This window comes from Crotalus tigris, unplaced genomic scaffold, assembly GCF_016545835.1.
Source record: "Crotalus tigris isolate CLP2741 ecotype Arizona unplaced genomic scaffold, ASM1654583v1 scf7180000018322.853269, whole genome shotgun sequence".
In the NCBI taxonomy this organism is placed as follows: domain Eukaryota; kingdom Metazoa; phylum Chordata; class Lepidosauria; order Squamata; family Viperidae; genus Crotalus; species Crotalus tigris.
The window spans coordinates 160,812-185,191 of record NW_024096942.1 but is presented as its reverse complement, the minus strand read 5'-3'; the positions used below and the strand labels follow the sequence as shown (position 1 = coordinate 185,191).

Genomic DNA, 24,380 nt, shown 5'->3' with positions numbered 1-24,380 from the left:
GTCACCCAACTCTGTTTTGATCAAAATAAAAGTTGTTTGCTTGCTGAAACCTCAGCTTATAGGAGTTTCTTTGGCTCTTTTAAATTCCTGAGTAATGCTGGGGCAATTGTGAGGTTACGTGGAAAACCTTACAATAGCCTACACTTCCCTTAATGGAAATTCTTGGTTGAGCTACTTCCAAGGTTATATTTTTGGGATCACACAATGCCAAGACACTGTAACCGTGATAAATATGAATCAGTTGCCAAGCATTTGAATTTTGATCACGTGATCATGGGGATGCTGAAATGGACGTAAGTGTGAAAAACGGTCATAAGTTGCTTTTTTTCAGTGCCGTTGTAACTTCGCACGGTCACTAAATGAACTGTGATAAGTCAAGGATTACTTGTACAGGGCAGCAAAGAGGAAGAGAGAGCTTGTGTCAAGATTTTAAACAGAACTGAAAGTGAAAGTTTCCCATTTCCTAAAACAGGAACTTTTTCCAAGTATTTGCAGTCAAGTGGGACTTTCCCTGAAGCAATTCAAATAACCAATCAGCTTTCAGGAGGGAGAATTCTCTGGCTATAAATCACAGCATTTGCTTAGAGAGAATTAACACTCAAGGAACTCTCATCACCATGATGAAAGTGTGTGTTGCTTCCCTTTCTTTGCTCCTCCTGCTTGCAGTGGGACTGGAAGGTAAGGAAGAATTACAGCATTTGGGGGTGGGGGTGGGGCTGAGTATGTTTATCCTACAATGTGAACTAATTAATTCCTTAATTTCTGGAAATTAATTTCCATCCATTTATATTACCTATTGCATTGTTTCTCAACTTTGGTAACTTTAAGATGGGTGGACTTCAATTCCCAGAATTCCCAAGGCAGCAAAGCTTAGGCAACCAGCCAGGATGTACAGTACATATGTACAGACACATATGTACAGTAGTGGCCAAAATTGTGGAAATCTTTTGGGAAAAGTGTATTTTTGAGGTTGGGTGGCTAATAACACCACTTTTTTTTGGAGTAGTGCCATAACATTATATATCAATGGAAAGATAGTTTAATCAAGAATGTAATGCAACATAGTTTGTTCAATTATCTGTACTGTATTTTAGGAAAAGTTATAGCCAAATAGCCAGAAAAAGGAAGCACAACTTGCTTAGGTTGATATCAGGTAGCTTTCCTTCCTCTGATTGTAGCCAATGAGCATGAGTGTTTAGAGAGCCAATTGAGTGTCATCTTGTTTTGGCCATGGACCAATCAGATCACAGTAGGATTCAGTTATTGATGTTGTGTATTGAAGCTGAGAGGAGGACATTGGTCAGTGTGTTATGTGATGGCTATCGAGTTGTTTGGGGTTTTTTGGCGTTCTTTCATTGAGTGAGCTTGTAAAACATAATAAAATTAAAGTAACGGTGCAAAGACTTGACTGGTTGCCCAGAAAACGATGTAAAATAGTAGTATTAAGTGAACAAGGCTATAGTTATAAAGAAATTAGAAAAAAAAATGGGTGGAAACTTAACCAAAGGTGGCATTTCTACTGTACACTTTTCCCAAAAGGTTTTCACCTTTTTGGCCATTACTGTAGATAGCTGTGTTTCAAAATGTCTGCTGGGATTTGTAATCGCATTCTCTTGTCTTTTTTGCATGGGGTCTAGGAATGGTGACAATTCCCAGGAATACTTGTAAGTGCCAAACTGTATCTCCCAGGCCTATGCGATTGGGATTCGTGAGCAAGCTTGAAATCTTCCCTATTAGTTCGTCCTGCAACAAAGTTGAATATATGTAAGTACTGAATCCTCTCCAGAGCAAACCAAGGAGGAAAGGAAAAACAACAAAATCTGATTTATGAATATTGCTGCTATAAACAGAAGTTGGAGTTGTCTTATCTGCCTTTCTCCTTAATGTGTGCCTCAAAGAATGCACAACCATGTTTGATTTGGGATGGGATATACAAGTAGTCCTCCACTTATCACAATTGTGATCCCTCTCTGTGGAACATCCCTACAGAGATAGGACTGGCCTCCACTTTTAACACACTTTCACAAGACTCTGAAGACCTGATTCTGCCAGTGAGCCTGGGGACCCCAGAATGATATGCAGCTCATCAAGTAGCTTGTTTGATTGTTGTGGGGTGGGGTTGTTATTGCTTTTTGTATTGAGTGCTCTCTGAGCTTGGTTGTTTTCTTGTAGATGTTTCACTAGACTAGCACTGATGATGTGACCTAGTAGGGTAATGAAACGTCTGCAAGAAAACAACCAAGCTCAGTGAGCATTTATTTATTTATTTATTTGTGAGACTTATATACCGCTTTAAGTGCAAGCACTCTCTAAGCGGTGTACACCAGTAAGCAATGTATATATATATTTACATTGCCCCCAACAATCTGGGTCCTCATTTTACCTACCCCGGAAGGATGGAAGGCTGAGTTAACCTTGAGCCGGTAAGATTTGAACCGCTGACCTGCTGAACACAGTCAGCTAAAGTGGCCTGCAGTACTGCACTCTAACTGCTGCACCACCTCGGCTCTCGCCACCTCATCAAGGACCTCTCATTTCAAGCCTATAACTATTCTCCTTTATTGGCCTTTTGTATTATTTTTGGTCATGTCATGCATACAAATTTCATTGGATAAGGCAATGATGCTAGGAATGGTTAGTGGAATAACAAGAAGGGGCAATCAAAGAACACGCTGGCTTGATAACATCAAATCCGATACAAAGATGAGTATCCAACAACTGAAAGAAGCTGGACTTGACAGGTAGCGTGGAGAGCACTTTCTTATAAACTTTCCAAGAGTTGGACACAACTGAATGTTAAAACAACAACAAATTATTTTTGTATTGAGATTTTTATCCTTGTAAGCTGCCTGGAGTCAGTAAAAATAAATTGGGTGGCCATATGAATTTTCTTAAATAGGGAGCAGAATTCCTGTTGCTAAGCAAATTGATAAGAATTGCACCTGATTTTACAATCATTTTTGTCACTGCTGCCACACTGAACAGGCAGTTAAGTCAGCCTGGTTTTTCCCATTGATTTTGAGGGAAAATCAGCTGGGAAGTTTGCAAATGGCACTCACATGACTGTGCAATGATGGAACCATCATGTACAAACACAAAGTGCTCGGATTTTGACTATGCAATTGTTGGGATGCTATGATGGACACAAGAGGAAGGACTGGCTGCAAGTCATTTTCTTCAGCGCTGTGGTAACTTTGGCCACTAAATGAATGGTTGTAAGTTGAGAACCACCTGTAAATGTAATAAATAAGGACTTTGTTCATTGTTTCCTTCTCTTAAGAGCGACACGGAAAATCACAGGACAACAGCAGTGCCTAGACCCAACTTCAAAAGAAGTGCAGAAAATGTTGAAAAATTGTAAGTTCAATCAATTTTATTTACAGTTGAAAGGACCAAAAGCAAGTTATAAACTTAATCTAAACTTGGCATGGATGAAACAGTTTAACAAGTAAAATATTTAACAAGCAAAATATTTAATAAATGTAACAAGACAGACTTAAAAGTGCAGCTCATTGATTTATTACTAAAAGCTTTAACTTCATAGCCACAGTTAGCAATTTGATTGTTGCCATTGTAATCTTAGGATTTTCATCTGCAGATAAATTTTATACATATTTATAAAAAAGTATATCTCCCTGGTTAGATTCTAAAATAGCCAGATGATTTCCTCCTGAAGACTCATAAAATTCAAAATTGCTTCTTGGTCTTTTGGCTGAGATCAAGTGTAGCAAAATGTAAGTTACTTCAGCTATTTGGAGTGGAGAAATTTTATATTTTACAATTATACTTGTATTTTATACTTTTATATCGCCCTCTGGCTGCAATAATTAATGTGAGCAGCAAGATTTACCTAGCACTGTGGTGACGAACCTATGGCACGCGTGCCACAGGCGGCACGCGGAGCCATCTCTGGTGGCACGTGAGCCATTGCTGGGCCGAGCTGTTCCCTCCTCTCCGTGCATGCGCAGTCTGGGAATAGGCAAGAGGCTATAAAAGGAGCAACTTTCTGCCGGAAGCAGCATTTGCTGCAGACAGCTTGGGAGCGAGCACAAGTTGGAGCAGACAGCGAGCGAGCGAGCAAGCACGAGCCGACAGCTTGGTGGCCACGCCCACTCAGTGCCCATGCCCACTGAGTGGCCACGCCCCCCGGTGATGCATAAGTGGGTTTTGAGTTGCAGTTTGGGCACTCGGTCTCTAAAAGGTTTGCCACCACTGACCTAACACCATTTAAATTAGTTACCAAATTATTTTTTTTCTGAGCTTCCACAATTCAGTGCACCCTGATTAACACCTTGCATTCACCTACCCAATTTTAAAGCTAGCTGAGCCTAACAGGTTATGCAAAAGATAACTGTTAGGTCCTTGACAGACATGGTTGAGTGTGTTGTATGAACCCAGCTATTAAGTATCTAACTCAGCTTATTTCATCTTGGAATCCTCCTCATCTGTTAGACTACAACTCCTATGATACCTCTTGGAGATACTGAATCTAAATCAGGGGCGTCCAACCTTGGCAACTATAAGAATTGTGGACTTCAACACCCAGAAGTTTTAAAGTTTCCAAAGTTAGATGCCCCTGATCTAAACTATTAACTATGTTTGAGCTTTGAATATATCTTCCTTGTTTTTCCTTCCTCTAACTCAGTGGTTCTCAACCTGTGGGTCGGGACCCCATTTGGGGTCGAACGACCATTTCACGGGGGTCGCCAAACAACGCAGTCCGCCATTTTTTCCCCTTTTCCTTAGCTGTGCTACTCCCTTTTATTCTATTGGCTTTTGAAAGCCAATAGAATAGACTCTCTTGAATAGAGTCTAATTCTATTGGCTTTCAAAAGCCAATAGGAATTGTCCAGGCTGTCTCTGCCCTGCTGAGCCCGCCAAAAGTCCCATTCTGCAAACGGTGCTGCACCAGTTGAGTAGTCCTTGACTTACGACCGGTTGAGTAGTCCTCGACTTACGACCAGTTGGGGGTCGCGGCATTAAAAAGGTTGAGAACCACTGCTCTAACTGTTCTGCCTGCTGTGAGTTTGGGATTACACTCCCAACAGGAACCAATAGGAGACAGCAGAATTATCCCATGTTATCCTATATGGAGTAGATTAGGCAGAATGCTTGCCTTGCTCATGAAATCTCAGGTTAGGTTTTACATCAGAAAGAAGAGAAGTGATTGGATAGCAATATACTTTTTTTTGACTAGGGGTGGGAAAGATCTCTTTCAGAAGAATCGGTGTCCAGGTTGAACTAGCCAAACTCCGGTTAGGGAATCTTCAGAGAGACATTTTATCCATCCTCAAGCAGTCTTTTACGTTAAGAAATGCTTTGTTTTACTAAAGGAATCTAGCACATGTTCAGGAGGACCTTGAAGACTAAACACAAATGCTATTTAGGTTTGGCACGCTTGAGTAGCATCAAACTGGCTAGCAGGAAGATGCTTCTGTAGCAGCTGTATTTTGGCTGGAATTAATGGTCCTTCCAGGAAAGCTATTTTCACCTCTTCCATTTTGTTTAAACCAGTCACAAATTTGAAGAACACCCAACCAGGAAGGAGAAGACCAATAAGACCTCAGTAATTTCATCCAGGCAAGGGGTGATGGTTTCCGTTGGATATCCCACACATGCCTCAGGAACAAAATTGCCTCGACCAAAGAGGACGCACATTGGTGGAAGTCTGCAAGCTTGTTCTGTGATGGTTTTTTTTTTTCCAAAGCCACATATTTGGTAGATCTTGTACTAATGTACAAGCTAAGGGCATCATGCAATTTACTGGACTTTATAGCATGACAACTTAGCTGTTTAAACATAGCCAACTCTGTTGAATGAACCAAATGATGGTTAGATAAGTGTTTAAAGCCAGTCTGGGAGGGTCTTCCACTTGGCTTGCACATCACACCAACTTTGATCTGGGCTAAGTGTGTATTTTTATTTATCAAATGTATATGTAGCACAATCCCAATCAATTCTGTATTGTAAGCCATCGTTCATGATTAGTGAACCCAGCCAAGTATGATCCTAAAACAAGTATTATGTATGGTTCCTGGTTCTGTTTGACAGCTAGCACAATCTAGTAGGATGGCCAGAATGCTTGAAATAATTATCCAAAAAAACTTTAATCACTACTGATGAGTTCCAAAAAACTATGTAGTTAATTTTAGATAAACAAGGACCTTTGTACCTACATTTAGGAAATAGAGAAGATATATAGCTCAGGATTGCACTGTTAGGCTGCAGAGGTCTTGTGAGTCTGGTTTTCTATGGCAGTTGCAAATGTTCATGGTTGCAAATTAGCAACGAGCAATGTTGTAATGTGTAAATACTAGAACACTCTACCCTTAGAGGTTAGATTGGCCTGGAACTTGCTAGTTTCTCTGCAAAGCCCTTAAAACCTGGATGTGTGCCAGAGCATGGGATTTATAGGTTAAGTGGCTTAAGCATAATTGTTGGCTTGCTGATAATCTTTGGTTTATTTTTTCAATATCCCTTATTGGTTCTTTGTTTCATTGACATCGTTTTATTGTTTTGAATGTGTGGTAAGCGGCCCAGAGCCACATCTGCAGAGTGGACAGCTGCATAAATGAATTTAGTTAACCACAGAAATAACCAAAGATTAAGCTGGAATGAGATCACGGTATTGGTCCTCTTTCTTGTTGTTGTTGTTAATTGCAAAGTCGTGTCCGACCCATCGCGACCCCATGGACAACATTCCTCCAGGTCTTCCTGTCCTCTACCATCTTCTGGAGTCCATTTAAATTCACACCTACTGCTTCAGTGACTCCATCCAGCCATCTCATTCTCTGTCGTCCCCTTCTTCTATTGCCCTCAATCTTTCCCAACATTAGGCTCTTCTCCAGTGAATCCTTCCTTCTCATTAGGTGGCCAAAGTACTTGAGTTTCAACTTCAGGATCTGGCCTTCTAAAGAGCAGTCGGGGTTGATCTCTTCTAGGACCGACCGGTTTGAATGCCTTGCAGTCCAAGGGACTCGCAGGAGTCTTCTCCAGCACCACAGTTCAAAGGCCTCTTTCTTACCCAACAATTAACCAGATAACAGCCCATCTTGCAGACAACAACTGCATTTAACAGGGCAGCTCACCAATGACATGTAACTGATTGTACAGACATTAATATATTTTACAATGGAAAAATCCCAGCTGGTAGCATTGCAGATATGATTTGGCCAGTAATGAAATATTTGCAAATGGAAAACTAAGCTTAGAGAATATAGCTTTATTGAATAAAGTTCTTTGGTTTTGTTGAACTACTTTAAAATATATTCTGTTTCAACAAAAATGTGCAAGGAATTCTCTACTATATATTCCTAAGACTTTAGATATGCTTACATATCTAGTTCTTTCAATCTGCTAAAATTAATAATGTAATTTATATTATTCATCCCACCTTGTGTGGGAATTTAAAGCTAGTCTCATCACTCCAAGAAATCTGTAGAAAAATTCAGTCCTCATTTCCATTTTATGTAGCATAGACAAAAGTATTTTCTTATAAATCAGTTCTAAAGATTTGCTTCTGTTAAATGTATTTTTAAATATATGAAACAGGTACATTTATATGTGAGATGATGTAATACACATTTGTTCTGTTCTTAAACTGTTACCGATATTGCTTACAGCTATAGGTGAAAATGTAATTTGTTACATGCACTCAGAAAAAATAAAATATCAGGATGCCTGTAAACATACGCCTGTTAATGTTTTAAAGAAAATAATTAAATTAAGAGGAAATAACTTTTTACCTAAGAAAACATAAATTATTCAATAAAATTTAACAAAACACAGACTTGTTTTATGGTGTTGTTCAATTATTAAAAGCAGTGTTTCAGTTCCCCTTTTACAAAAGGGCAACAAAAGATTTTCTTTTCGAAACTCCGGAAGCCAAAACTCCACCTGAAACATTCAAGTGTTGAAATATTTTGTTCCTTACCAAACTCATTTCTGAGCCGAGATCCAGAAAACAGGCAGAGTCATGGATTAAGTTCTTTATTCTTCACTGAAGAGCAATGACAGAAAGCTGTGACTAGGTGGCTGCAAAGGCCCAATCAGCACAATTTATATACATTGCAATCAGTTCCTCCTATAGAATATTTACCCCTTCTCCAGTTACTCATTTCCCTCTTCACATTATTCCATATAAGAAGCTTCCTTCTTTGCTGTCATCTTTAAGTTTTCTGAGCGGTTGAGGGAGCTAGATGTCTGACTATAGTTGTCTTCCGGAATCTAAGGGGTTGTCACATAAAATAAGGGGTTGATTTATTCTCTAAAGCACAGAGGGGGCAGGACAAGAAGTAATGGGTGGAAGAGTCAGGTTGTGTGAACAATAAAGTGTAAAACAGCCAACTAATCTTAAAATAAACAGACATGGCTCCTGAGCCGTAATAAAAGTGCAAATGACATTAGAATTTTGTATCTGAGCATCCAATCTATTATAAGGGGGACACGATAGCAATCCCCTGGTACTTGAGAGGTTGTTACAGAGAAGAGGGAATTGATTGATTCTCCAAAGCATCAGAGAACAGGACAAGAAGTAATGGGTGGAAGCTTGTTAAAGAGAAATCCAACCTAGAAATAAGGAGAAATTTTGTGACAGTGAGAACAATTAATCAGTGGAACGGCTTGCCTCCCGGAGTGCTCCATCACTGGAGGTTTTCAAAAGTAGGCTGGACAAGCATTTCACTGGGATGGTATAAGATCACCTGCCTTGAGCAGGGGGTTGGACTAAATGACCTCTGAGGTCCCTTCCAGTTCCTATGATTCTATATTCTATGATAATAATTAAGGATAATCCGTGGGAGGATCACCTTATCTCATTTTCCTGGAAAAACTACTTTCAAGTACTGTGAACAATGAAGTGTAAGACCGCCAACTACCGTAATCTTAAAGTCAACAAAGGGAGACATGGTCTCTGAGCCTTAATAATAATGCAAATGCTCAAATACAATATTCTAATATCATATCATAAAAAATATTTTAACACGCTGATGGAGATTCTCTACAACCAGCCATTTTGACACCATATCCTACACTAAGGCTCTACAAACTTGGCAACTTTTAAGATTTGTGGACTTCAATTCCCAGAATTCCCCAGCTAGTGTATTATATGAACAATATTGTATGGACAGTCACTTGTCTGAAATGGTATAGGACAGGGGTAGGCAACCTCGGCTCTTTTATGACTCATGGACTTCAACTCCCAAAATTCCTGAGTCAACATAGCATAGCATAGCATAGCTGACTCAGGAATTCTGGGAGTTGAAGTCCATGAGTCATAAAAGAGCCGAGGTTGTCTACCCCTGGTATAGGGTCTCCTGCTTGAGCAGGGGGTTGGACTAGAAGACCTCCAAGGTCCCTTCCAACGCTATTCTGATTCTGATCATAATGTGAGGGTTAGCATTCCTTAGCTGCTAAGGTTGAGAAACGCTGCTCTGACTTAAAAGCCAGCTAGAGAAGCTGGAACTCCAACTCCCAGAGTTCAGTGCGCCCGCTGGGAATTTTGGGAGTCGCAATGCAAGCAGATTATGAATGGCAAGGTGCAGTACGGCGTCTGAGGCGCTTTCGCGTTAGAAGGACGAAGAACCCTACGCGGCTGCCTTACCCACGTGACTTAACATGGCGCCGCCCATCGAAAGTCCCACGTTGCCGGCCCGGAAGAAGCTGCGCTGTTCGCCGTCATGGCTGCTCGCCATAACAACAAGCTGCCGTTCAACTTGCCGCAGTTGCAGAACTTGATCAAGCGGGACCCGCCGTCTTATACCGAGGAGGTAAGGAATTGGGGGGGGGGGTGGGCTGCCTTCACTGGAGTATACCCTGAAAAGGGGTCCTGCGTGGTGTTTCTGTCCAAGGGGGTTGGACTAGAAGATCTCTTGAGGTCTCTTCCAACTCTGTTATTTCTGTGGGGGTGTAAGCGCTTGGTCGATTTTGCAACTGAAATAGCAAGGGAGAAGATGCCTCTGAGCATATACAGAGTGACTTAGGTTGTGTGGAGCTATGGCAGCTGGATTGAAGATCAGCGCTTGGTGGTATTGCAGCTGATAGAGCAACAGAAAGGATGCCTCTGAGCATGTACAAAGGCACTACACCAAACAGGCTCTCCTCATTTAGCAAGGACATCCATTCCCTCTAGAGTAGTCCTCGATTTAACAACCGTTCACTTAGTGACTATTCAAAGTTATAACAGCACTGAAAAAAGTGACTTACGGCTGTTTTTTTCACTCAACCGATTTTTGCAGCAACCCTAAAGTAATATAATCAAACTTCAGATGCTTGGCAACTGACTCATATTTATGACAGTTGCAATGTCCCAGGGGTCATGTGATCCCCTTTCGCAACCATCTGACAAGCTAAGTCAATGGGGAAGCCAGATTCACTTAACAACCCTGTTATTAAGAGCTGCACTGATTCACCGAACAAGCAAGGTCATAAAATGGGGCAAAACTCAACTGTTTGACTTAGCAACATAAATTTCGGGCTCCATTGTGGTCGTAAGTTGAGGACTATCTGTAATTTGCCGCAAAATATTTTGTTGGATTTTAAAACAACCACTCCCTGTAGTTCCTCCAGCTTTTGTAATTTAATACCAGTGTAATGAAAGGAATGATAGAAGATGTGATCCAGATAGGATTGTTTTAATTGGTTGTGTGTTACCTCATTCCATTGGATAATATAAAACACTGGAAAGTTTTGTTTGCAGGCTCGGAAAATTTGCCATTCCTAGTAAATCCTAGAATTCCACTTCTCCTTTTGAATGGAGTATTCTTATTTGTTTTATTGAGCATCCTTCTCAATCCTTACTCCCAGTAATTTTTCTTCTTTGGATTTCTTCTAGTTCCTTCAACAGTATCGCCATTATAAGTCCAATGTGGAAATATTCAAGCTTCAGCCAGCAAAGCCCAGTAAAGAACTGGGTGAATTGGTGATGTTTTTGGCCCAGGTAAAATTCATGGTGTGGGGGGGGGATGGATGGGAGAGAGAGAGAGAATTTTGCTTGAATTAGTTTAAGCCTCCCTCACTGAAGGGAAAAAAAAAAAAACAAATTATTAAGAAAATAAAAATATTAAGGCTTCAGATAATTCAGATAATTCTAATGGAAGGCTCTAAATGTAAGCGAGTAAGAATAATCACTTCTGACAATTCTAATGTATGGAGCTCAAATTGATTTAGCAATTTCTGCTTGAATCACCATTTTGAATGTGGCTTTAACAATATTTTCAAAGAAAATTCTCACCATTCTTGAGTTGCAAGGATACTGTGGTGGAAAAAACACAGTGTGTGGAATAGAAGTTATATAGCAAGGAGTCCAATGCTTTAGATTCAGTTCCAAAAAGTTGGTTTGGGGTGGTTGGGATCATAAACATACCCACTGTTAACTTTTTAAAGCAGCTGCATTCTTGCCAGATAATGTCATAGAAGATAGCTGCACAATCCTAGGAAACAACAGGGGTACTTTGAAGAGTAATCTTCAAAACTAGCATTCTGTCCTCTGAAATAGTTTATTCCAAAGTATTGCTAAACCCTGTAATACGTTTTAGAACATGCATTCAGGCGTATTAAATGGAAATTGCTATGTAGAGAGAAAGTGTCCTTAGTTACTGGTACCCTCTTGATAGCAAACCTCGTTAGGGGAAAATATCCAGTTTGTAGTGAAACCATGGTGGAACTAACATCCAATAATTTCCAGGGAATGCCAGATTAGGGAAAACTGCATTGTGGATTGAATGTTATCTGTGGGACATGGGAATGGGAGAATAAGGTATTCAGAGGCATTTCTCTTTGGGACAGGGATTCGCAGTGTCCTCAGAAATGGGGTTGTCCCAGTTGCTAAGGTAGAAAATTCCAAGGTCCCAAAGCTGAGGTTTCATGTAAGAATGTCAAAATCTTACAAGGGTTCCAGATAGCTTGTTTACTGAGGAGATCACCTATTGCAGGGGTAGGCAAACTTGGCTCTTTTATGACTCGTGGACTTCAACTCCCAGAATTCCTGAGCCAGCATGGCTCAGCTTGGGAACCTCTCCCTTTCCCCTCAGCATGGCTGGCTCAGGAATTCTGGGAGTTGAAGTTCACTAGTCATAAAAGAGCCAAGGTTACCTATCTCTGGCCTAGACCTAGGCCGCTTTATGACTTTTGGACTTCAACTCCCAGAATTCCTGAGCCAGCATGGCTCAGCTTGGAAACCTCCTTTTCCCCTCAGCATGGCTGGCTCAGGAATTCTGGGAGTTGAAGTCCACGAGTCATAAAAGAGCCAAGGTGGCCTACCCCTGACCTATTGTAATGGAATGTGTGGATAACCTTGGGGGATGAAGGAAAAAGATGCTACTTAGGGAATTATCAGACGAGAGGCAGGAGTTCCCAGTGGCTTAGCAGTCAGAGGAAGAAACTTAGGTAGGACCTGCCCTAATTGATCAAACAGTGGCGGCAGGAAGTTTATACCTTCAGACTTGCAAGATGCTGTTAATGTAGTCTTACAGTAAAATAGATTTAGCTCATCTATCCGGTTTCCCTGAAATTAAGACCTAACTGGAAAATAAGCCCTGGCATGATTTTTCAGGATGCTTGTAATATAAACCCTACCCCGAAAATAAGCCCCAATTAAGAGTGTCAGCCAGATAGACGCATTTAGTACCGTATTTCTCCGAAAATAAGACCTAACCGGAAAATAAGCCCTAATGCAGTGGTTCTCAACCTTTTAAATGCCGCGACCCCCCAACCGGTCGTAAGTCGAGGACTACTCAACTGGTGCAGCACCGTTTGCAGAATGGGACTTTTGGCGGGCTCAGCAGGGCAGAGACAGCCTGGACAATTCCTATTGGCTTTTGAAAGCCAATAGAATTAGACTCTATTCAAGAGAGTCTATTCTATTGGCTTTCAAAAGCCAATAGAATAAAAGGGAGTAGCACAGCTAAGGAAAAGGGGAAAAAAATGGCGGACTGCATTGTTTGGCGACCCCCGTGAAATGGTCGTTCGGCCCCAAATGGGGTCCCGACCCACAGGTTGAGAACCACTGCCCTAATACATCTTTTGGATTAAAAATAAATATAAGACCCAGTTTTATTTTTGGGAAAATATGGTAGTTTCCTTTCTGATTTACCTGAGAGGGTTGACACCTGTGCTCTGGCAACTAGCGAGACTGAGATTGTCGTAAAGATTCATGAAGAAATCCATTTCAGCCACCCAACACGCCCCCTTAATGTTATTTGAGTACAACCAGACAAACTTTCTGATTGATGTGGAAAAACTTTTTACTCCGATTTCCTTTTCTTTTTTAAACAGGTTGCCCATTGCTATCCTGATTACCTAGAAAACTTTCCGCAACAGTTGAAGGAATTGTTGTCCTATAGTCACACGGTCTTGGATCCAGATCTTCGTATGGTGAGCATCTGCAATCCAGATGTTTGATTCCTGGAAGGAGAGGACTCTGTGAGGGGACAATGTTGCTTTAGTTTCTTGTCTTAAGAGATTGGAGCCAATGTTCTGGAATAGCATAAGACTGGTACCACATGCTGCCCTGCTGATAATTTATATATAATGTTTTTTTATTAAGGGAAGGTGAAAAAGAGCTGTGAAAAGCACGCTTTTTCACCGCTTCTCTGTTGCTAGTGTCAACGCTGCTAACATCGGATGTTCTTGCTTTGACAACATATGGAGAGGCAGCCATTTTCCTTCTTATGTTTTAGAATTAGATGATACTGGGGAGAGGAGGAGGAATGTGCATGGGAGTTAGTGAGACATAACAATATTGTAGCAGTGTGAGAATCAAGGTTTTTTGAAAAGAGATGATAAGAAATGGCGGTTGGGGAACTGGAGGGAAAGCCTGCATTTCAAACTAATCGGAGAATGTGATTTATGACTGTTAATCAGAGGAGGGAATTGCGCTTGATACTATGTGTTCAGGGGAGTGGAATTCAGATTTTGGCATCGCCTATGTACATGCAGATGCTATGCTACTCAGAATAAAGATTCTTTAAGGTAAACAATGCCTTGAAGTTCTTTGAAGAGTTTCATCTGTAGGAACCATGACAGCTGGAGTTTCTTACTCACGAGGTGACCTTGGACAAAATATTCAGAAACTGTTACAAACTAAAAGGGAGGAAGCATGCCTTGAGCCCAGGAAAAGGAGAAAGTATTAGGAAGAAATTCAGTTGGCTTCTCTCTGACCTTCTAGGACAGTACAGATCGTCCTCAACTTAGGACAGTTATGGAGCTTGCAAATTATGATGGTATATTGTGACATAAAGCAGATCATCACGTGACTGATTTTATGATCTTTTAAAGTGAATCACCATGATTATTAAGTGAATCTGTGGTCATTAAGTAAGCATTGTTTGTTTGCTATGGGGCATTTTCTCCAAAAAACTGGAAGTAAACACAAAAATGTCAAAAATCATGGTTATGTGACTGCGGGACACTACAATGGGACGCTCTAAATGACCATAAGCGTGGACTGGCTACCAAGCACCTAAAATGTCATGTGACCACGGGGGGGGGCAGCTTCAGAACCAGATTGTAAGTACCTTTCTGGGGGGGGGGGGCATTGCAACTTCGGTCACTAAGCGACTGTAAGTCAAGGACTACTTGTATGTCTGCAAATTTAAGATGTGCGGACTTCAACACTCAGAATTCGCCAGCCAGCAGGAAGGCAACGAAAAATACAATCCGGCTTGAAAGATTCTGTTACTAGAATCTCATTAAAATAAGAGTTCTATTGGTCTACCTCGAATGGCTGATATTTAGATACAATACAATAACAGAGTTGGAAGAGACCTTGGAGGTCTTCTAGTCCAACCCCCTGCTCAGGCAGGAAACCCTATACCAGAAGTAGGCAACCTTGGCTCTTTTATGACTCGTGGACTTCAACTCCCAGAATTCCTGAGCCAGCCTGACTCAGCTTGGAAACCTCTCCCTTTCCCCTCAGCATGGCTGGCTCAGGAATTCTGGGAGTTGAAGTCCACGAGTCATAAAAGAGCCAAGGTTGCCTACCCCTGCCCTATACCATTTGCCCACGCTGTGAATGTTCTGTCTACCAACATTAAAGAGCAGTGGTTTTCTGTTCTGTGAGCTGTGGTGGTGCATTGGTTAGAATGCGGTATTGCAGGCTGACTCTGCCCACCGCCAGGAGTTCGATCCTGACCGGCTCAAGGTTGACTCAGCCTTCCATCCTTCTGAAGTTAGTTAAATGAGGACCCAGATTGTTGGGGGCCATATGCTGACTCCGTAAATCATTTATGGTTTAAAGCACTATGAAGCGGTATATAACGCTAAGTGCTGTTGGTAAGTGCTATTTAAAAAAATAGCAAGCTGGAAAAAAAATGAGAGGAAAGAATAGGATACGGTTGGTTATTTTAGTATTAGTGTTGCAGTCTGGCTGATTCACACTTTTTTATTGCCATTTGTAGTAATCCCTTCCTCCTTTTTGCAGACGTTTTGCAGAGCGCTGATCTTGCTACGCAACAAGAACCTGATCAATCCCACAAGCTTGTTGGAACTGTTCTTTGAGCTCCTCCGTTGCCATGATAAATTTTTACGAAAAGTAAGTAGCTTTTCGTAATGAGCATGAGTGTTTAGAGAGCCAATCAGGTGTCCTTTTGTTTTGGCCATGAGCCAATCAGATCACAGCAGGATTCAGTTATTGATGTCATGTATTGAAGCTGAGAGGAGGACATTTGTCAGTGTGTTATGTGATCGCTATCCAGTTGGTTGGGTTTTTTTGTGTTCCTTCATTTAGTGAGCTTGTAAAACGTAATAAAATTAAAGTAATGGTGCAAAGAGTTGACTGGTTGCCCAGAAAGCGATGTAAAATAGTATTATTAAGTGAACAAGGCTTCATTTATAAAGAAATTAGAAGAAAAATTGGTGGAAGCTTAACCAAAGATGGCATTTCTACTGTACACTTTTCCCAAAAGGTTTCCACAATTTTGGCCACTACTATATATACATACATACAGATCCAGTATAGGTGTTTGGGTGTGATTCTTTTGGATCTGAATTTCATTTTAATGTGTGCCATTGCACACATAGACAAATGATGAGAAATCTTATCTATCTGAGATTGATCCATCATGGAGTGTCTGCTTCTGCTTCTGTTCATTTTTTTCTCAAAAAAGCTATTCTTATTTCAACAGACATTATACACTCACATCGTTACCGACATCAAGAACGTCAATGCCAAACACAAGAACAACAGAATGAACACTGTAAGTTTTTGGCTCCTTCCATCAGATTTTAAGATGGATAGCTCCAGGTGACTCTTCCTCAAAAAACAGTGTCCCCTTTTTATTTTTTTTATTTTTATTTTGCAGATGCTTCAGAGTTTCATGTACACAATGCTGCAAGACAGTAACCCAACTGCAGCCAAGATTTCACTGGATGTGATGATTGAGCTGTACAGAAGGAATATCTGGTAGGTTGCAGTGGGTAGGAACAATGGTGAAACCTCAGATGATGATGATGATGATGATGATAATAATAAAGGTGGAAGGGACCTTGGAGGTCATCTAGTCCAACCTCCTACTCAGGCAGGAAACCCTATACCATTTCAGACAAATGGCTGTCCAGTCTCTTCTTAAAAACTTCCAGTGTTGGAGCATTCACCGCTTCTGGAGGCAGGTTGTTCCACTGGCTAATTGTTCTAACTGTCAGGAAGTTTTTCCTTAGTTCTAGGTTGCTTCTCTCCTTGATTAGTTTCCATCCGTTGCTTCTTGTCCATTGCTTCTTTGGAGAAGAGCTTGACTCCCTCTTCTTTGGGGCAGCCCCTGAGATATTGGAACACTGCTATCATGTCGCCCCTCATCCTTCTCTTCGTTAAACTAGACATACCCAATTCCAGCAGCCGTTCCTTATATATTTTTGCCTGCAGTCCCCTAATCATCTTTGTTGCTCTTCTCTGCACTCTTTCTAGAGTCTAAACATCTTTTTTACATCGTCGTGACCAAAACTGGACGCAGGATTCCAAGTGTGGCCTTACCAAGGCGTTGTAAAGTGGTATTAACACTTCACGTGATCTTGATTCTATCCTTCTGTTAATGCAGCCTAGAACTGTGTTGGCTTTTTTGGCAGCTGCAGCACACGGCTGGCTTATAGCTAAAGAAAATAAAACACATATATTTAATTTCTCAGTCTCTGTTGTAAACAGTCTTTTTTTTTTAAAACAGGAACGATGCCAGAACTGTGAATGTCATAACACTGGCTTGTTTTTCCAAAGTCACCAAGGTAAAGTAAACATTTTGGTCCAAGTACAGGTAGTCCTCAATTTACAGCAGTTCATTTAGTGACCGTCACTGAAAAAAAATAACATGGCTGTTTTTTCACACTTACGATCATCGTAGCATCCCCGTGGTCACGTGACCAAATTTAGACTGTTGACAGTTGGTTCATATTTATGACTGTGGCAGTGTCCCGGAGTCGTGTGATCCCCTTTTGCGACCTTCTGACAAAGTCAACGGGGAAGTTGGATTCACTTAATGACTATGTTATTAACAACCGTTGCAAGAAAGGTCATAAAATGGAACAGAATTCCTTTAATTATCCTACTTAGCATCAGAAACTTTGGGCTCAATTGTAGTCAAGGGCCACCTGTAATTATTTTTTTAGAACTTTTGGTTTATTCCAGGGGTCTTCAAACTTGGCAACTTTAAGACTTGTGGACTTCAACTCCCAGAATTCTGAGGGCTGGCTGAGGAATTCTGGGAGTTGAAGTCCACAAGTCTTAAAGTTGCCAAGTTTGAAGACCCCTGGTTTATTCAGTACATTTAGTCCTCAACTTTTGAGGTAATTATATTGTCAAGTACAACTTAAGTTATGGCAATGGTTAATAAGGTCAGCATGACTGCATCCGATTTTGCGACCTGTTTTGCAGGGTCCATTAAGCGAACGCTGTAATCCTTAAGCGAACACTCTGATTGTTAAGCAGACCCCTTGTTCGCTCTGCGCACTTTGAGCCAGAAACCAGAAATAAATGCCAATTTCTGAAAATAAGAAATTGCGGTCACATGACTGCAGGATGCAAACGGTTACCAGGTGTCTAAAATGCAGAGCCGTTATTAGGGGGAATAAGTACAGGTAGTCCTCAACTTACATCAGTCCCTTTAGTGACCGTTCAAAGTTACAGCGGCACTGAAAAAAAAGTGACCATTTTTCAGACTTACGACGGTCGCAGCATCCCCTTGGTCAAGTGATCAATATTTGGATGCTATGCAACTATTTATGACAGTTGCAGCGTCCCGCGGTCACGTGATCCCCTTTTGCGACCTGACAAGTAAAATCAATGGGGAAGCCAGGTTCACTTAACAACTGTGTTACTGACTGAACAACTGCAGCGATTCATTTAGCAACGGTGGCAAGAAAGCTTATAAAATGGCGCAAAACTCACTTGGCAAACGTCTCACTTAGCAGTGGTAATTTTGAGCTCCATTGTCGTAAGTCAAGGACTACTTGTGCTTTGAGAAAATCTTAACCAGTAATTATGTTTTGAACATTGTGGAAAAAAACAAATGTAAACAAGAACTGTAAACAGGATCTATGATGAGACAACCAGAATGACTACGTAGATAAAAAAGGAATATTATATTGATGTGATTATTATATGTAGAAATATTAGAAGACGTTTGTACTCAATCGTCATTCATTAAAACAACAAGAATTGTATTAACTTAAAGTTGGTAAAAGAGAACAAAGAGGGAATCAAGTAAAGTTATTATATGGGTTATAGATTATAGAAATCAACTGTTAGTGAATGTTTATAATAATAAAGTTGGAAGGGACCCTGGAGGTCATCTAGTCCAACCCCCTGCTCAGACAGAAAGCCCTATACCATTTCAGACAAATAGCCATCCAGTTTCTTCTTGAAAACTTCCAGTGTTGGAGCATTCACCACTTCTGGAGGCAGGTTGTTCCACTGGTTAATTGTTCTAACTGTCAGGAAGTTTCTCCTTAGTTCTAGGTTGCTTCTCTCCTTGATTAGTTTCCATCCGTTGCTTCTTGTCCTGCCTTCAGGCACTTTGGAAAATAGCTTCTTAAATGTAAACCCAGACAACACACTGTTTACCAAATATTAAGGTGATTATGTTAAAAAAATTAATAAAACATTTTTTTTTTAAAAAAAGGACTACCTTTACTTTTTTCCTGATTTGAGGCGGGAGGGGATAATATTTCTGATTTTGTTAGTTCAGCAGTGTATGAAACCTACTTTCTCAAGGAGTTGGATTTTTTAAAAAAATTCCTTTGGCTCTTCTTTGTCACCTCTCCTGACTTTGTAGATCCAAGTTGCTGGCTTGACGTTTTTCCTTGGGAAGGAGAAAGATGAAAAGAAAGACAGTGACTCAGAATCGGAGGTCAGTGTTCCTGGAATCCAGAATAATAACTCAGCGTCCTGTCTTGGGCCTAATTCTCAAAAGATGAGAAGCGTACCACAGCTTATGTCTGATTGAATGCCCCACCATTAAAAGCCGAGTAATGTCCACGGACGTTGTCATAGAAATTTGGTAAATTAGAAATAGAACAATAGATCTGTATAAACAAAAATTATTGATCAATGTAAGAAAGTTATTTTTTATTTAATTGATATAATAAGAATTGTATTAATTCAAATATGAGTAAGTACCAAGGGGGAAAGAGAGGAAACATTAGATGTAATAGTTTGAGATTCTACTAAAGATATTTGTAGGTTATTGGATTATTGACTAATCCAGCCGCCACGTTGCTTTTCAAATATTTAAATGTAAAACTAGAAAATCAATAAAACTTTCTTCTAAAAAATTAGAAATAGAACAGTAGAGTTGGAAGGGACCTTGGAGGTCTTCTAGTCCAACCCCCTGCTCAGGGAGAGAAACCCTATACCATTTCAGACAAATGGTTTTCTTTTTTTAAAAACTTCCAGTGTTGGAGCATTCACAGCTTCTAGAGGCAGGTTGTTCCACTGGTTAATTGTTCTCACTGTCAGGAAGTTTCTCCTTAGTTCTAGGTTGCTTCTCTCCTTGATTAGTTTCCATCCATTGCTTCTTGTCCTGCCTTCAGGCGCTTGACTCCCTCTTCTTTTGGGGCAGCCCCTGAGATATTGGAAGACTGCTATCATGTCCCCCCTCGTCCTTCTCTTCATTAGACTAGACATCCCCAAGTCCAGCAGCCGTTCCTTATATGTTTTAGCCTCCAGTCCCCTGATCATCTTTGTTGCTCTTCTCCGCACTCTTTCTAGAGTCTCAACATCTTTTTTACACCGTGGTGACCAAAACTGAATGCAGTATTCCACTTGTGGCCTTACCAAGGCATTGTAAAGTGGTATTAATACTTCATGTGATCTTGATTCTGTCCCTCTGTTAATGCAGCCTAGCACTATGTTGGCTTTTTTGGCAGCTGCAGCACACTGCTGGCTCCTATCTAAGTGATTGTGCACTAGGACTCTGAGATCCCTCTCACAGTTGCTACTATTGAGCAATGTACTATCTATACTATACCTGTGCATTTAGTTTTTCTTCCCTAAATGTAGAACCTTACTTTTTTCACCATTGAATTGATGCAAAGGATTCTGTGGCCGTTTTGTCTCTAAATTTTTATTTAACTCATTGTTGCCAAAGTGTCATTATTTTCAATTCCACAACCATTTCACTGTGCATTGCCAACAAAATGTAGCACAAGATAGAGGAAGATGTACCAAATTACCATATGTCTGTACATCCCAGGAATAGAATTTGATAAAGAGTGGTCGTTTCATGTTTCCTCACGCAAAGCTTTACTGAATCTTAAATTTCTCTTTCATACAATATTTATTTCTCAAGGATGACGGTCCCTCAGCAAGAGACTTGATGGTACGGTATGCCACAGGAAAGAAAACGACAAAGAACAAGAAGAAACTAGAAAAAGCTATGCGAGTTTTAAAAGTGAGTAGTCTGCTCAGCCAAGGAGTTCTGGACATAGTCAGCCTGTTCTCTATGCCTGTCCTAATGTAGATAATCCTGGAGCTATGACTAGTGGAGCTTGCTTGTGATGGTCATAAAGCAGGTCGGTCACGTAACCAGCCTGATTTTTGTAATTTGTTTATTGCAGTGGTCGTTAAGAGAACCCCTGGTTTGCTGTGGGTATGGTTTTGCGAAAAACCAAAAGTAAATGCCTTTTTTTTTTTTTTTTTTTTGCAAAACCACAGTAAAACACTGTTATGTGACTGTGGGACTCAGCAAATAGCCATTAAAAAAAGAAAGAAAGAAAGAAAGAAAAGGTGAGGATGGCAGAAAAGATTATTGACAGTTTCCTCCCTTCTATCCAGGATGGCACGTAAGCCATCCTTGAATAGGGTCTCCAGGATTGTCTGGGACGCTACACATCCTCTTCACAGTCTGTTTTCTTTCTTACCTTCTGGGGGGAAGGGAGCTCCGTGGTATCCGAAGCAGAACATCCAGATTCAATCACAGTTTTCTTCCGTACAGTATTACCGTATTTTTCCGTCTATAAGATGCACCCTTGTATAAGACGCTCTGGCATGCAAGTTCCAAGCTTACCGCAAACAAAGTCAGCGCTGGGAACAATCGCCTCCCACCGCTCCAAATAGATGCAAACAAAGTCAGCGCTGGGAACAATCGCCTCCCACCGCTCCAAATAGATGCCTCCCACCCGGCTCCACCTCCCTGTCTTATACACGGAAAAATACGGTAACTTTGTGAACTCTCACGCTTCCTCTTTCCGTTATGTATTCAAGATGGACAGTGATTAATATTTATATGTATTTATATGTAAGGCTGTAGGTATATACATATGTTGTAGGTAGCACATTTATATGTGCGTTAGGTATGTCTACGCTTTTGAGAGCAGGCAACAGAATTTCATTTTTAATATGTGCTTTTAATGTGTTATCTTATAAATGCCACCCAGTTGCTGAGCACTCGTAATGACCAGGGCCGCTGTGATTGTCGTAATTTCAAATGGGGGGTGATAAATATCCTCCAGGTATTTATGTCGTCAAACGGTCGTTGAGCGATCAGTCGTAAGTTGAGGACCACTTGTATCTTTATTTCTATGTATTTCTGGAAGGTCTCTTCTGAAGTGACAATTAACAGTCTGGAAAACGGCCACGATACACAGGCTGTTCCTATTGGACTTCACTTTCAGGGCCCTGCAGATAGATTTTAAGCTAGGACGTGGATGTTCAACAGGTCTAGAGCAAGCATTTCCCAATAGCTAAATATTGCAGGCTGATTCTCTCCATCTGTATCACCTCTCCCAGGAAGAATTCAGACAGCCTAATGAAACATAATTATTGAATTCGTTCTTTACTGAACACGTCTGTTTCCTTCTTCTCCAGAAACACAAGAAAAAGAAGAAACCAGAAGTGTTCAATTTTTCAGCAATTCATTTAATCCACGATCCCCAAGGCAAGTTTGTTTCACCTGAGATAAATCTTTGCAAGGAGCAGCTTCTGACTTACCTCCTTATTGTCTCTCGGAAGCTGAGCGGGGTCAGTCGTGGTTAGAGTTTGGATGGGAAGACACGGTCTTGAGTTGCAGATTCTCCCTCTACCTTGATATACAAGTATCTCCAGGCCACACCAAGCAAAATCAGCTCCAGGAATATCCAACCATCTCCCCTTCCATTACTTAACACCAGGGCTCTTCAAACCTGGCCCTTTTATGACTTGTGGACTTCAGCTCCCAGAATTCCTCAGCCAGCGTGCCTGGCTGAGAAATTCTGGGAATTGAAGTCCATTCATAAAAGGGCCAAGTTTAAAAGGGCCAAGGGCCATAAAAGGGCCAAGTCATAAAAGGACCAAGTTTGAAGACCCCTGATACAGACTTTAAGAGGAGTGGACTTCAACTCCCAGAATTCCTCAGCCAGTGTGCCTGGCTGAGGGATTCTGGGAGTTGAAGTCCACAAGTCATAAAAGGGCCAGGTTTGAAGACCCCTGATATAGACTTTAAAAGGAGTGGACTTTCAACTCCCAGAAATGAGGAATTCTGGGAGTTGAAGTCTACAAGTCATAAAAGGGCCAGGTTTGAAGACCCCTGCTTAACACCATCACCTTTGGGGTATTTTCATCTCTAGGGCAAACACACCTATGACCCAGGTGTTTTAATCAGGCATGAAACCTCTCAGCATCCGTGGGACACTGAGCCTAGTTTTGCCACACAGAAAAAAAACTTTTAACTTTGAGGCCCTCAAGACAGCCTACCCTGCCACAGGCCTTTCTCGGATGTTCATCCATTTCCTGCTGATTTCAGACTTTGCTGAGAAGCTGTTAAAGCAGCTGGAATCCTCAAAGGAGAGGTTTGAAGTGAAGATGATGCTGATGGATCTCATTTCGAGGCTGGTGGGGATTCACGAGGTACAATTCACGTTTTGAGTTATTTTTCCTGGCTTTTTCTTTTCTTGTTTTCCTTTTGCTTTACTTTTTGGTAAGTCTGGGGCAGAAAAGGAAAATGTGCTAGCAAGTTTTGTGGTTGTTGATCAAGAGCACGTACGGGCATCTTATGACCGCAATTAAGTCCACAATTTCTGTTGCTAAGCGAGACAGCTGTTAAGTGAATTTTGCCCCATTTTATTATAACAACAACAGTAATAATAATAAAGTTGGAAAGGATCTTGGAGGTCATCTAGTCCAACCCCCTGCTGAGGCAGGAAACCATATACCATTTCGGACAAATGGCTGTCCAGTCTTTTCTTGAAAACTTCCAGTGTTGGAGCATTCACTGCTTCTGGAGGCAGGTTGTTCCATTGGTTAATTGTTCTAACTGTCAGGAAGTTTCTCCTTAGTTCTAGGTTGCTTCTCTCCTGGATGAGTTTCCATCCGTTGCTTCTTGTCCTGCCTTCAGGTGCCTTGGAGAATAGCTTGACTCCCTCTTCTTTGTGGCAGCCCCTGAGATATTGGAAGACTGCTATTATGTCCCCCCTCGTCCTTCTCTTCATTAGACTAGACATCCCCAATTCCAGCAGCCATTCCTTATACGTTTTAGCTTCCAGTCCTCTGATCATCTTTGGTATTCTTCTCTGTACTCTTTCTAAAGACTCAACATCTTTCTTTACATTTTACAACCTTTCTTGCCACAGTTGTTAAGTGAATCCCTGCAATTGTTAAATTAGTGACACGGTTGTTAAGGGGATCTGCCTTCCCCATTGACTTTGTTTGTCAGAAGGTTGTAAAAAGTGTTCACGTGGCCCTGGGGACACTGCAGTTGTCAGAAATACATGCCGAGCCCCTGAATTTTGATCAACTCACCACAAGGAGGCTGCAATAGTCATAAAGTGTGAAAAATGGTCATCGGTCACTTTTTTCAGGACCATTGTAAGTTCAAACGGTCACTAAACGAATGGTTGTAATATGAGGACTACCTGTATTTAGGAACATATATCCATCCCACCTCTGACCCAAATTCTGATATATATTTTTTTAAAGAAGCTGAGCA

General features: G+C 41.0%; 1 protein-coding gene and 1 long non-coding RNA gene across 2 annotated transcripts in view; both read left to right on the top strand.

The window, feature by feature from the left end:
* Positions 1-571: 571 nt before the first annotated feature.
* Positions 572-6,762, top strand: LOC120311144. Its single transcript, XR_005557536.1, has 4 exons — positions 572-678; positions 1,638-1,764; positions 3,281-3,357; positions 5,515-6,762. It is a non-coding gene; the product is annotated as an uncharacterized LOC120311144 (long non-coding RNA).
* A 2,846-nt stretch (positions 6,763-9,608) lies between these two features.
* The window catches only part of SDAD1 (SDA1 domain containing 1), a 37,656-nt gene continuing 22,884 nt past the window's right edge, over positions 9,609-24,380 (top strand). Inside the window, exons 1-11 of the mRNA XM_039350321.1 lie at positions 9,609-9,767; positions 10,832-10,936; positions 13,273-13,371; positions 15,419-15,529; positions 16,122-16,193; positions 16,299-16,399; positions 17,151-17,208; positions 19,254-19,328; positions 20,769-20,870; positions 22,286-22,355; positions 23,199-23,302. Of these exons, the coding sequence (XP_039206255.1) occupies positions 9,678-9,767; positions 10,832-10,936; positions 13,273-13,371; positions 15,419-15,529; positions 16,122-16,193; positions 16,299-16,399; positions 17,151-17,208; positions 19,254-19,328; positions 20,769-20,870; positions 22,286-22,355; positions 23,199-23,302 (987 nt within the window). The 5' untranslated portion in view covers positions 9,609-9,677. The remainder of the gene's footprint in view (positions 9,768-10,831; positions 10,937-13,272; positions 13,372-15,418; positions 15,530-16,121; positions 16,194-16,298; positions 16,400-17,150; positions 17,209-19,253; positions 19,329-20,768; positions 20,871-22,285; positions 22,356-23,198; positions 23,303-24,380) is intronic.